Source organism: Phalacrocorax carbo, chromosome 5 (genome assembly GCF_963921805.1).
Source record: "Phalacrocorax carbo chromosome 5, bPhaCar2.1, whole genome shotgun sequence".
NCBI classification, from domain to species: domain Eukaryota; kingdom Metazoa; phylum Chordata; class Aves; order Suliformes; family Phalacrocoracidae; genus Phalacrocorax; species Phalacrocorax carbo.
Genome location: NC_087517.1, coordinates 28,027,324 through 28,041,853, shown reverse-complemented (window position 1 = coordinate 28,041,853; position 14,530 = coordinate 28,027,324). Strand labels below are relative to the sequence as shown.

At 40.5% G+C, this 14,530-nt stretch overlaps 1 protein-coding gene across 1 annotated transcript in view; it reads right to left on the bottom strand.

The window, feature by feature from the left end:
- Positions 1–14,177, bottom strand: part of PPP1R1C (protein phosphatase 1 regulatory inhibitor subunit 1C) — a 59,499-nt gene extending 45,322 nt beyond the window's left edge. Inside the window, 3 exon segments of the mRNA XM_064453320.1 lie at positions 11,514–11,574; positions 13,896–14,017; positions 14,020–14,177. Of these exon segments, the coding sequence (XP_064309390.1) occupies positions 11,514–11,574; positions 13,896–14,017; positions 14,020–14,146 (310 nt within the window). The 5' untranslated portion in view covers positions 14,147–14,177.
- Between the last annotated feature and the right edge of the window lie 353 nt (positions 14,178–14,530).

Here is a 14,530-nt window from a genome sequence, read left to right as displayed (position 1 = left end):
GCTATAGCTCATAAAGCCATTAAAAAAGGTATCTTAGCCAAACAGTTGTGCGTTGCACATTCTGGAAAGTGACATTTGCCAGGGGAGAAGAAAACAAATAGAAAACAATAAAACTCTTCCTTAGCCAGTGATTATTATTGCTGCCTTTGCAGTTTCCTTCCTTTTGGAATAATACCTTAAGGATTTCAGTAAGAATGTGTTGTAAAGCTAGTCCTGGCCAACTGCTCACGACTTGCTTGTGGTTAGAATGCACAGGCATAAATCTTCTCACATCCTATGCACGAATCAAGTGAGCTACTAATAATAGTACTTCTTGGGGTTTATGACCCTTTTTACAAAAAGAAGATGCAAATACCAGTTTTGTAAATTCATTGTTTGGTTTTCTAAGCTTTCAAACAGTAAGCAAAACGAGGTTCCATAATCTCATTCTCACATTCAGCAAGACTAGGTGGGATGGAAAAGACAGGGCAATCACTGTTAACTCAGACTGAGTCAGCTGTAATTTCCAAAAGCATTTTTCAGAATTTCTACTATCCTCACTACATACCAGAGCCAGAGGGGACCCTGGGTTTTGTTTTGTACATCTCCATCTGCAAGGTCACAATCAGAAACACCTCGCTGTGATTCCCATAGAATAAGCTGTTCCACACCCTCCTACAGGATATGCTGTACACATTAATGCCTGAGTCACACACTAGTATCAGCATTTTAGGAGGCTTGAAAGCACATTTCTAAACAATTACATCCCTGCTGTCTATTTACCATGTTTCAAAAACAGACAGTAAAAACCTGATGTTGATCTGGATCAAAATATTTTCTGGATCACAATTCTTTAAAGGGAAAAGTCTTTTTTCTCCCCTATCCCCCAATCACTTTTTAGTTCATCAGTACAACTGCACTTCAAAATGAAAAGGTTATAAAAGTGGACTTAGTAGTACATATATGTTGCATTCAGACCAGCTGGGCCTGCAGGTTAAATTGCTCCCTTGATTCTGCAGATCCTAATATAACAGGGAGAAGGTGGAGCAAGTGCTGCAGCTACATAGTAGCAGATCTCAGAGATGCTACTGTTTAGTGGTGGTCAAAGGAAACATATCCAGAACTTCTTCACTTTCTGACTGTCTGAACAGGCCTATGGCAGGGAACACCAGAGAGGCTTGAGGGGAATACTATCACCGCAAGCCTTTCTCTTCTCTCAGTGATGGGAGCTCATGCTGAACTGTTTAGCCTATGGAATGCCTAGGTACCGGGATAAGCAGTACTTCAAGGATGCAATAGAGCTTACTGCTTTATTGAACTTTCCATCTGCCTCGCTCAAGCTCATGTTCTGCTCCATATGACTCTTCTCTGCTTGCCTCATCAGAATGAAGGGCATGGCCTCTGATGAAAAATGCTGCCTTTAAAATGCACATACACCTACTTAGCACTGCTAACTCTGTAAGTGCGGTTTGGTTCCACAAGATGAATAACAGCAAGACATTAATTCTCTGTGGTATGTCTGCATCCCAGGTATCCCAGGGAAAACAAGAACAAAGAGAGAGCCTGTAACTGTGCTTCCTTCTGCTACTATGATATTCTCTCAGTCCCCCAGTAAAGCCATTTGTGAAAAATACTAGAAGTGATGACTTTAAATACAGACACATGAATAGTATTTTGAGGGGGAGAAGAGGAAAACAGAGTTCTTTCCAATATAGTTTAATTCTACCACAGAACTGCTTTGATTACTGTACAAAGAGACTTGGCTGGTCCAGCTGATCTTGCTTCCACCATCTGGTGACACAGACAGCTTAGATTCATGGGAAAGCAATGCTAAGATCTACACCTCCCCGCACCTTCTCTGAATTTCCACAGTCCACCCCTGTGTAGTTGGCAAAAGCTTCCATGACTGATAGCTTTGTTTTGTTTAGAGTCTCTACTAACTTTCAGTCCAGGTTCAGTAAATTCCCACTTTTATTGTATTTTGAAGTGAAACATTAACTTCAGTTACTCCATATAAAGAGTTAAATTTTGTCTCTGAAAGCTTAATAAATGGGGCTATCTTGATTGATGCTTTAAGTGCAACCCCTTCCCGATATTCTGAACATAATGAGGTTAGTGCTAAAAGCTGGATTCTCTCTCATCTATCTGCATTATCTGTTTATTCCACACATGTCACCATGGTAAATGAGTGCTGCATTAAGTACTAAATAGCAGAGGTCAGACAAACCCTGTGGGGTTTTTTTCCCCTCAACAGGGCTGAAACATTTATTAATGGATTTTAGTTTATTACCTGATGTAAATAAATAAAGAATTAAGAAAAAAATCAGTATTATCACATTATCAAAGTATAATTTAAACACAATCTGAAAACAAACTAATTTGAATTTCATATTCAAAACATTTTTTCTTGCAATGTTTAAATGGACTTCATTTCAAATTGTCAGTATGATTTTTTACCATTTAAAAAAAACCACTCAAAATCAAAGAGAATGTTTGCTCCAGGCTAAATGGGACCTATTTTGATCCAAACATTTTTTTTTCTTTTGAAGGCCACCAACCCCCAAAATTGTATTGTCATGTAGCTGTATGAAATACAGCTTAAGTACTTCTGACTGTAAGAAGTAGTTAATTATACCTAGACATTTTTTAAATAGAAAAACTCACATTCACACAGAATCACAGAATCACAGGTTGGAAGGGACCTCAGGGATTATCTAGTCCAACCTTTCTAGGAAGAGCACAGTCTAGGCGAGATGGCCCAGCGCCCTGTTTAGCCGAATCTTGAAAGTGTCCAATGTGGCCAAGCCAACCACTTCCCTGGGGAGATTATTCCAATGGCTGACTGTCCTCAATGTGGAAAATTTCCCTCTGGTGTCCAATCGGAATCTCCCCAAGAGCAACTTGTGTCCATTCCCCCTTGTCCTCTCCATGTGACTCCGTGTAAAAAGGGAGCCTCCATCTTTGTAGCTACCCCTTAAGTACTGGTACATAGTGATGAGATCCCCTCTAAGCCTCCTTTTCTCAAGGCTGAACAAACCCAGTTCTCCCAGCCTATCCTCGTATGGCAGGCTTCCCAGTCCTTGGTGGCCCTTCTCTGGACCCCCTCCAGCTTGACCACATCCTTTTTGTACAGCGGGGACCAGAACTGTACACAGTACTCCAGGTGTGGCCTGACAAGCGCTGAGTAGAGCGGGGTAGTGACTTTATCTCTGCTGGTGATGCCCTTTTTGATGTAACCCAGCATCCTGTTAGTCTTCTTGGCCACAGCAGCACACTGTTTGCTCATGTTGAGCTTCCTGTCCACCAGGACCCCCACGTCCCTTTCCACAGAGCTGCTCTCCAGCCAGGTGGATCCCAGTCTGTGCTGCACTCCCGGATTATGTTTTCCCAGGTGTATGACCTTACACTTCTCCTTGTTGGACTTCATAAGGTTCTTGCTGGCCCACTCTTCCAGCCTATCCAGATCTCCCTGCAGAGCAGCTCTCCCTTCTGGAGTGTCTACTTCCCCACTCAACTTGGTGCCATCAGCAAACTTCATCAGGCTACACTTGATCCCATTATCCAGCTCACTTATAAAGATATTGAATAACATTGGGCCCAATATCGATCCCTGGGGGACTACACTTGTGACACATTGCCAGTTTGAAAAAGAGGTATTTACCACCACCCTTTGGGTGCGGCCTGTCAGCCAGTTCCCCACACACTGCACAGGCAACTTGTCTAAGCCATAACGCATTAATTTCTGCAGGAGGAGGCTGTGGGGGACCGCATCAAAGGCCTTGGAGAAGTCCAGGTAGACAATGTCCACTGCCCGCCCCATGTCAACCAGGCAAGTCACTGTGTCATAGGAGGCCACCAGGTTTGTCAAGCACAATCTGCCCTTAGTGAAGCCATGTTGGATTTTCCAAATCATGTGCTTCATTTGACTTGTGATGGCCCCCCAGGAGGATTTGTTCCATAACTTTCCCATAACTGATGGGCCTATAATTACCCAGATCCTCCCTTGAGCCTGTCTTATATATAGGGGTAACATTTGCCTTCCTCCAGTCCTCTGGGACATCTCCCGTTCTCCACAACTTCTCAAAGATTAGGGAGAGTGGCCTCGCAATGATGTCAGCCAGCTCTCTCAACACCCTCAGGTGGATGTCGTCAGGGCCCATTGATTTGTAGGGGTCAAGCTCCTGTAATAATTCACGTACTAACGCTTCACTGATGGTGGGTTTATGTTTGGATCAACTGGGAACTTCGTTCCCAAAGCCTGGGACCCAACAGTGTTGTTAAAGACAGAGGTGAAGAAGGTGTTGAGAAACTCTGCCTTTTCAGCATCATTGGTGACTGACTCTCCAATTCTGTTTAACAGTGGGCTTATGTTTTCTTTCTGGTTTTGCTTGTGGTTGACATACCCGAAAAACCCTTTCTGGTTATTTTTGACATCTACGACCAGTTTCAATTCAAGCTGGGCTTTTGCTTTCCTAACTGCATCTCTGCACACTCTGGCAATGCCCTTGTAGCTCTCAACAGATAATCCTCCACCTTTGCATCTCTGGTATGCTTCTCTTTTGGATTTGAGTAGACCCAGGAGTTCATGATTGAGGCAAGGGGGCCTCTTGCTCCACTTATTTCCCTTTCCTTTGTAGGGGATAAATTGGCTTTGTTCTTCCAATAGTGAGTTCTTGAAGAACTCCCAGCACTCACTAGCTCCTCTATCTTCCATATAATCATCCCATGGAGCCCCTTCCAGCTGAGCTCTGAGAGAGCTGAAGTTTGCTCTTCTAAAATCTAGAACTCTTGTCTTAGTACTGACCTTCAGCATGCTCAGCAGGATCCCGAACTCCATGATATTATGATCACTGCAGCCAAGGCTATCACTAACCGAGATGTTATAGAATTCAGAATTCTCAACAAAAGAACTGTGTGTAAGTATTTGGCACAGTGCAAATCTGTTAGAGTTCCTCTACCAAAATATTAAGCCTTATGAATGCAATAAAGTTAGAAGCTGTCCAGCTAAGTTCCTCACCAGGATTGGTAGCCGTGCAGACTGCTATTCTCTACCCAAGGCACACCTCTTTGTCATGTTAATAAACACGAAGGTGATAACAGAGGTAAACAGTCTGAAAGCTTATCAGTCCTGATGCTGAATAATCAAGAGCTGGAGATCTGTAACATGAAGCTATATATATTAAAAATGATTTGCAAATAATCTCCTGGGGTGGAAGAAGGCTGTTTCTATGGTGCTTTTGTATAAGGAATGAGGAAAACAGATGAAGAGTACAAGGTTCAACTCTAAAAATACCTCCTTCGCTTTCAGATAGTTCCATGGACGTTGACCCTTCCCCACACAAAACTAACAGAAGGCTGGGAGCAGGAGGAACAAGTAACGTCACAGGACACATTAGGGGCTTAGCTGCACTGGTAAATAAAAAAGTATGTCAGCTCACCTGTTGGGGATTTAAGACTGGAATAAGAGAAATGGATAAATGCAATTCCACCTAAACTGGGAGCAAGTAAACTTTTTTTTGGCTTCATGGCCTCTCAGCTTCACCACTTCTCCAATGTAGATGTTAAGGAAAGCTTTTTTTTTTCCAAAAAGAAAAAAAAAATTGCTTCTCTTTGGAACCTGTGAGTTGTCTCTTCTGGACTGCATTAAAAACAGCTCATGCCCAGTTTCCTGACATTTTTTTTTTTAATGAACCTTTCTTTTTATTTTCATGGGTCAGATCATGGAGACTTTACTCACACTGGAGATATGTGAGGAATTTATGCTGTGCCTTGTCTGAGGGGCTTCTGTGAGCCTGAACTGCAGAGTAAATTCAAAGTAACCCAAACAAAAGAACATCTGAGCATAGTGTATATAGGTAACAAAAAGGGATGTAGTTTGCCACTGAATATTTACAGTCAGACATCAGCCTGCAAACAGCAGAATATTTTCAAACATAGACATTTTCATCTCTGTTCTGGAGTCCCTGTTGCCTGTCAGGTCTTATGCAATGTTTGTTTCATGTATTTTGTTGCTTTACTGTGTCAGATAGTCCTTTCCAGAACAGACCTAAAGAACATGAAGGTCTTCACTTCCCTAACCAACAGTGCCTGATCTCTGAGCATCTTGGTGCCATTGATAACGTACACTGAGCTGTACCGGTCCTGTGGTAGGAAGGAACACAAATCTTTTTCATTGCTTATTGCTGTACCTCCATGAACTCCTAGACTGAAATAAAAACAAACAGCACACTTAAATGGTATCCACATTTAGCATATAGAAAGGCCAACTAGTTTGACAGAAAAAAATATACACTCAATGACAGTTTTTATTAATGTACTGCTTTTCTGAACGCTTTATTACCACATCAGAAGCCTAAATTTGCAACTGAAAACAGCTGCTATTTGGCTTACTCACTTTCTGTTTCCTGAACCAAAGTAAGCATTATGTCCTACCAGAATCTCAAGCTTTTGAAAAACATATCAGTTTTCATGAACTGTGAGACCAAGCATTCTCCACTGCTTCAAGATTCAGTGAGACTTTTGCCTGAGAAACTATAGCAGGACTGTTTGACAATGACCCAAACCAGCTGCCTCCTACCTAGTAGGTCTTTTTTGATCCCAATTTATTTTGCCTTGGCAGGAAAAAAAAAAAAGTGACCATTAGATGTGAAACACACACATTCATTCCACCACCCCTGGATGTGTTCAAGGCCAGGTTGGATGGGGCTTTGAGAAACCTGGTCTAGCAGATGATGTCCCTGCCCATGGCAGGGGGGTTGGAACTAGATGATCTTTAAGGTCCCTTCCAACCCAAACCATTCTATGATTCTATGTTTCACCTAGAAGGATAATCTAATAAATATTAGTCACAAACCTGTTGGGTAGAGCATATCGCATTTATTCCCTCAAGGATTTTGTGCTGGTATAGTTTGCATCATCAGAAAAGCACATCTGTATGAGCTAATGAGATTCTTTTTGTGGGCAAAATCTGGGAGTGTCTAGAACCAATTTAGCATGAAAAACCTTATCTAGTTCAGGTTGTCATGGGATTGCCACAGGTGTAAGGGTAGTTTTTCCTCCCACCACCCACCTATCTGTGTTGTCTGCTACTGCACTAAATATTGAGGCTGCTCCTGAGGCATCTCTCCAGACCTCTGGGGAAGTGGCAGTAGGCTGAAAGGCACGAATCCTTCTCTGGACAATGGAAAATCAGCTGGGAACAAGACAGAAAAACTGCTAATGCCTAAAGACAAGCTGCAAGCAAGTTCCTTGTCTGGAGACAGGCACAGCTTGCTTATCTTCAGATTATGATTTCCAGCCTTCAGAAAACTCAGATGTAATGAGTTGTACTTGGCATATATGTTTTATATTGATTTTGCAGTGATAATATACTCTTTCTGTCTTGAAATAAGATTTGCAAAATACAAAAAGGCAGCTCTGGAGAAGAGTTATCAAAACACATTGCTATGTTTTTCTTATTTCCAAACACTGAGTAACATTTACATTACAAGCAAGGAAGCCAAAACAGGCAACTGAGCAGAAAGGAGAGCTGGAAACAGCAAACACATAGAAAGTTCAGAAATGCAGAAGTTTATCCTAATGTTTATCCATATTCTAATGCTTCAAGAAGACTGAACGCTTTGACACAAATTGAACAGCCTTTGCCAGCCAGACTGTTTGATGTGTTGGCTCTGTGGCAAAGCCAGGCCATACAGGAACATTGGCATTGCTTTCTGATCAAAGTGAGGCCTAATGGCATCAAACTGGAGTTGTGGTCTGATATGTTTTCCTCCCTCAACCGTCAGTTCTTTACATTGCCACCAACTTTTTCGTGAGCAATCGCAGTATGATATTCTGCTAGTTTAAAACGTGGTCAGACTTTTATTTCAGATTATAAGACCTGATTTTCATATATATTCTGCTATGCTTGGTAGGGAGACAGGAGGTTGTGAGTATATTCTGGCAGTGCAGAAAAGGTTGCTTTCAGGGTATGGTGATCTTCAGTTCCTGGTGGCTCCAGTGATATTGCAAGAGAAAGACGAAGCAGGAGAGTTTTAGCAATTTTTGGATTAAGGTCTTGTGATCTTAATAGTTAAATGTATCTTTTAAACTAAGCATATACTTATGTTACTTTTTTAAAATACGGACATAGAGCAATTGTGGCTACAGCAGGGTATGAGTGTGTTACCCCAGTAACCCATACAGGCATCCTGCACAGGATGAGATGCTGCATGTTTATGTAGTTCTGTCCACTAATATTTGGTTTTGCTTTCACAGGAAGTAAAAGGGTCTTATAACATCACATGAAAGTAAAACTAATTAGATATTATGAAATCAAATACCAGTTGCTCACAAAATATTACTCCATAGATGGCAACTGAAGCACGATAAAGTTAAGTAACTTCATAAGTCTCAATTTTCTAGTCCTAGTTTCTCTGCTCAGATGTGACATAACCCATCACAGAATACTTTACAGAGCACTTACAGAAAGAGTTAAGGGTTTATTCATTGCTATGTTGTTTCACAGGCCCGTATCATCCACTGCAGTTATTGTTGCTGCTGCAATTAAAATTTCTCTTCTGTTGACTTTGATTGCAATTATGTATGATGTCAAGCAGAGTGAACAGGAGAAAATGCACCAGTCATTGATACTAAAGGCTGGATACTAGCTCCTCCAGTCACATCTACTACCTGTCTTTAAATAATTTGGTGTGGTCTAGCCCTTACTGTCTCCTTGAAGCAAGGAAGCCAAGCAGACGACTCTTATAGTTTTTGAGTAGCTGTCATTGGTTTAAAATGACTTAGCCTTAGTAGATATTCCATCTGCACTTTATAGCACAATGGACCTAAACTAAATCAGTGAAGACAGATTCCTGTCAAAGCTGTAGCAGGCATCAGGGATGGATGAGAAGACTTAGAAGAAAACAACTATTTTAGATCTTTGTACAGCACAACTCAAACTGATTTTATTATAAATTATAAATTTCTGAAATGTCCAAATGCATTTTACTGCCTTCTGGTTTCCAGATGGGTCTGCATCCAGAACACCAGAATGCCACAAAAATGCTGCTTTTTTCCTGCTGCAATCAGAAGCAGCTGCCACAGAAGGCTACAGAAAAGTCTGATTCTTAGAAAATGCCTGTCTCTGTTTTTCAAAACAAAAGAAGTTTAGATAATTTGAATAAACTTTTCAGGGGCAACCAAACATTTAGAATTGCATTAGGACATACATTTCAAACCCTTGGAAGCATATCCTTCACTAGCTGTTTGCTCCTAATGAGGGAATTGGCGTACTCCAGCGGGTAAAATTCAAGAGACAGGATTCTGGTTTAGCCCAGCTCTAATTTAATACGTGGCTTTGGCAGTATTGCTTAAATTCTCTGCTGCTCAGTTTCCTTGCTGACCTCAGGAATCAAGCTTCTAAAGCAATTTGCTGGGATTTCAAGTTCACACCCTTACTGTTATTATTTTATTCACTGTAAACATGTGCAGTGGTGAATTTAACATTTTTGGAGACAAATCGCTATCCAGCATACCATTGAATTCTATTCAAAATCCAATAAAAGACCATCATTTGGGGCTTAAACAGTAAGGTGGCAAGAGCCCCTAGGACCAGCTGGCTCCTCTGAAAGTTGAAAGTATACAATAATTTCAGAAACTGCACAGCGCCCTGAAAGATCAAGCCCACAATGAATTTTTTTTAGTATTTATACTTCTGTGGTAAAGCTATTGTCTGCCTTTCCAATTTGGCTTGCAGTCTTTGTATTCAGTGCGTGTACACAGCTACATGTGCGTATCCGGTTCAGAACACTTGCCATATCGAGCATACCATATGGAAATATGCATGCGCGTGCTCATGCATAAACCATGTGATGAGGTGCAGGAAAATGAAGGTGCTTTTAAAGTTTTTATTTTTATCTAACTTCGTGGAAAATTAAAAAAAAACAAGACAAGATTATAATTTAACCAAGAATACCTTTGTCAATATTAGTTTCCAGTATCTAGTAAGAGGGGATAATATCTAAATGAATAAATATAAATAAGTGAAGAAGGTGAATATACAGGCTTATATGGAAGTTGACTGATACTTGCAGCAACTCTGGCTTGTAATAAAAATGATTTATTTAAAGATTTATTATGAACATTGCAGGAAATGAGATAACAGACATGGACCACTTTGTTTACAGTAAAATTTCCTGTAAATTAAAGACAGTTCTTATTCTCTGTTTGGTTTTGATTTGGTACTGTACCAAGTATCTGTTTATAAAAGGAAATATGACAGTACAAAGAGTACAAAGTAAATTGCAAAAGAGGTTAACAAATCAAGGTGATTGCTTTTAATGAAGGTCTAGCAACACAGACACTGTAGATCCCATTAAGGTAAGGAAAGTTGGTCTAAGGCAGATCTTTCGTGCACCGTTACTGAGAGCTGAGCTGCCTGAAATTCAGGCCCAAAAGCTACTCTCCAAACTGGGGTTGGTGTTAGCCACACAGCAAACTCATGGGTCACACTCGGTGTCAAAATAATATAACCTTAGCCATGTATCATGCTTGAACCTCCCTAATCTGTGTGCTGTGCAGCAATGACCTCAACCCAAAGAGCAGGGTTCTCTAAATGCTTCTTTCTGCACTTTCTGAGGAATTTCAGCTACTAGTGATGTTAATCAGAAGTGGAGAACCTCAGCACAGTGCACTAAGTGGAGATCATAACAGAGCTAAGATGGTTCTGGTTCACTGACGTGCCAGTGCATACAGTGATGACCTAAGAGACACATCAGTGAGAAAATGCCTGAACTGCTTTCAAAAAAAAAGATTCATGTAATGAAGAGATTAGGCAGGAAAAGATGTTGCAGAGTACTATGTAAAAGTTTTGACATAAAGTAGGTATTGTGTTTCAAAGGGATTATGTCTCAAGGACTTTTTCCTGCAACCCATTTTTGCTGAGCTTTTCCACTTATAATACTCCCTGAACAGCTTATTAAAGAGTCTTTCTGAAGTCACATTTATGTGACAATGTATGTTGGAACCTCAAATCGTCCCATCCCACAGAAAATCTTCTGGGAGGAGTTTTGGATTACGGTAATGTATTCACGGTTGAAAAAGAATATGAAAACAGACATCATGTGTTTCATCAGAAAACTAGAAAACAACTTGTTTTGCAGAAGCAATTCACTGTTGAATTAGCCCTGGAGCTGCCCTGGTATCCCTAGAGATAAGAAAACCAAGACTAGGACTTCATGGATCTCCAAAGTATCCCCCCAAGGAAAGAAAATGTTTATGGATGGAAGTGCTACATCGGGGTCATATTCTCCATGTACTTACAAAAAACAGTTTACATGGGGGATAAAATCCTGAAATTATTTACATTATCTGGAGGCTAAGAGTTACTCGTATTCATGGGGTTTACTCGAAACTGTTCTGAGATCCATTGTTTGATATGTAGCGTTATGAAATTAATGCTGGAGTTTTAAAACCATGTGGTTAATAAAACCAATTTGCAGACAATCCTGTGGGTACAACAGGTTTAGTAGTTTAGAAGGTACATTGGCACTTACCTGGGGGCACGTGTTCATTCATGATGACAAGCGATGCTGGTGTAGGCCTTCTTTTCCTGATCTGTAACATGCATAAACCAATGAGAGTCATTAGGGTCCACCAGCTGCCCCACATTCAAAGCAAAGAAAAAAAATTAATCTGCTGCATTCCTGAGTATAAACCAGGCAAAGTGGAAAAAAAACCAACACATTTAAAGAACAGCAGCACATCACAGTCTTACTGACTGCTTCTCTGGTCTGACAGTGATCAGGGTCATGCTGCTGCTCAGACATAGAAAACACAAGGGAGAGCTTTCCAAAATACCTTCAGGATTCGCAATCATCTTGAATAAGTTTTTGGACATGTATTGCTGACATGTATCAGTCATATATTAAAATATTGACATTTAGCTTTGCTTCAAGAAAATGATTGCAGCAGTTTGTGAACTTATGTGTGCAAATACCTAGTACTGTCATAGCATTCACAAGTAATTGTTAATATTAATATTTTGTAAGGGCACTTGAGAGTTGATATGGCATGAATGCCTTCCAATGAATTTATGCTATTTCTAAACTGTGGCCCGAGGTGTTAACTGCTGTTCTTTCACTAAAGAAAAACAATACTTGAGACTTTCAAAGAATATTTGCAAAGAGCACTATACAACAGATCTGTACATGTCAATATACAAACCTGAATTGTATGCAGTTCTTCCTATTCAGAGGTTATTTGATTAAGTACTTTTGTTCTATTAACACTGGTTGAACTACATTATATTAGACTATCCTCCTATAACGCACATATTTGCATTGAAAGCTTTGTGTTGCTTCACTAAAACCTCCAGGCTACTGACATTCTATTGAATTTAAGAGAGGGACACAGAGTATTTAAGCTAGAAACCATTCTGACACAAAACCTCAATGTCACTGTGTTCGTTCTTCTTTAGTTGCTGAGCCAACATCTGTATTTAGCTGGGTTCAAATTTTGCTTTCAGAGGTGTAAATGGAAAATCACGTCATCAGGGTTAATGGGTTTATTCCAGATTAACGTAACTGTAGCTGACAGGAGAATGTACTACTTTAATTTCATCACACACCCACAGTGAAACTGTATAGCACTTGGAATTAAACTCTAAACATAAAAAAAGGACTGCCCATAAATACTGGGTAGAATTTGGGCCGCAGCATTTCAAAAGCCATGGGAATTCCGGGAAATCCTAATCCTAGGGTTCTCACAGATTTCAGAAAAATATCAGAACACATTCTGTTTGAATTCATTGCAGGACTGTTCCATAAGGTATGGACATCTCTCAGCTCAGAAGTACCTATGGACAAAATGAAGACCTGCAGCAATTCTACCCTGCACCCTTCTAGTATTTCTTTGTTCAGTGGTCACTCACAACTCACCATTTTCTGGCAAAGGCGGCTGCCTTTTAAGAGACGTGACATTGGAATATTCAGGAAACCAGATACCTGTCCTAAAGGTGTAAATAACTTTATAGCTAATGGCACGGAACTGTTACGGTTATGATATTCCCCTGGTATAATCTAAAACTAGACTTACCAAAATAGAAGCAAATGTCAAGAAGGACTTGCTCTGAGAGAAATATACTGGGTCACCTAATTATGATTTATCCAGCTTTTCTCATAAGACTCCCTGTGTCCTTTTTTTATGCACATCTGTGCATATCTGTACACAATAACAGATATCTTTTCCTCCTTAGACATCTGTATTGCTATATATATATATTACATGTCCATGTATGTTTTGGTAGTGAGCCAAAACCTAAAACAGCACACACATAATTCCAACGTGGATATAAGTCAGGTATATTTCTACACGTATATATTTTTCAAATATATAAAACACTGTAACAATGACATAAAGAAGAATAATGAGAAATACAGGAGGTAACTGAAGTGATAACTATTGTGCAAAACATAACTTATATTTTCTTATGTTAAAATGAATGGTACATAGAATCATAGAATGTCCTGAGTTAGAAGGGACAGCCAAGGGGTCTTCTGTGCAATATTTCCGTTAGGTACCTATTGTCGGCTTCATGCTTTGCTGGATGTACAAATAATATACTTTAGTTGATTTGTTGAGAATGTGAACTCATGTGAAGTGTATGTATTAGGGCACAAGTCCAGCTATAGGAAAGGCACAACAAATATATACTGAATAAACGTACCCAAGGTAAAGAAGCCTTATTCTGGCTAGAGGACATATACGCCTCCCTCTTTGAGTGTATTGCTATAACCTCCAGAGCATTTATTCTATAGTTACACTAATATAAGTTAGAAAAGCATTTAGGCCACAAGTATTATCTGTTCTCACCCCACATCTTGCCCCCATTCCTACCTGCTTTCCTCAAAACACCAAAAGAAACTCATCTTCCTTACCTGTTCAGCTGCCTCAGGATCTATTTGACTCTGAAACAGTGGCACAGCAAACTGTATTTTTTTAGGACTGTTGGGCTCCATTGTGATGCTGAGGTGAGTCAGACTAGAGAGGAGCCTGGAGCCTGAGACTCGGTCTGCGCCTCTCCCAGGGCGCCCTCCCCACAGTCAGGCTGAGTGCTCCTCAGTAACAGCTGTACCTCCCGACTTAGCACAGGAATCTGCGTGAGCAGAGCAACTCCCTTATTCCACATCCACAGAGATGCCGCTGCCTTGGCTATTTTCTTTTTTTTCCCCTCTCCCCTCTCTTCTGCAGTCCTTCAGATCCTCTCAGCACAAAGCTGAAAGGAACAATAAGCTAATTGTGTACCAGTTCACTTCTACATATGCCAAACATTCACTCAGAAGCTAATTGAAAATGCAATACTAGCATTGCATGGCCTGGAGCTCTGGGATTTGAAAAAGAGGATCTCTCCACCATACATTACTATCCGGCTGCTCAGAAGTGCAATGCAAGCTCCCTTTGAGTATTGCTGATGGGCTCTTAATTATTGATGAACACAAATCAGGAAGTTTTCAGATTTTGGGGGTGGAGGTAGCAGGAGGGGTGGATGCAATAATTCCATCTCTGTTACAGT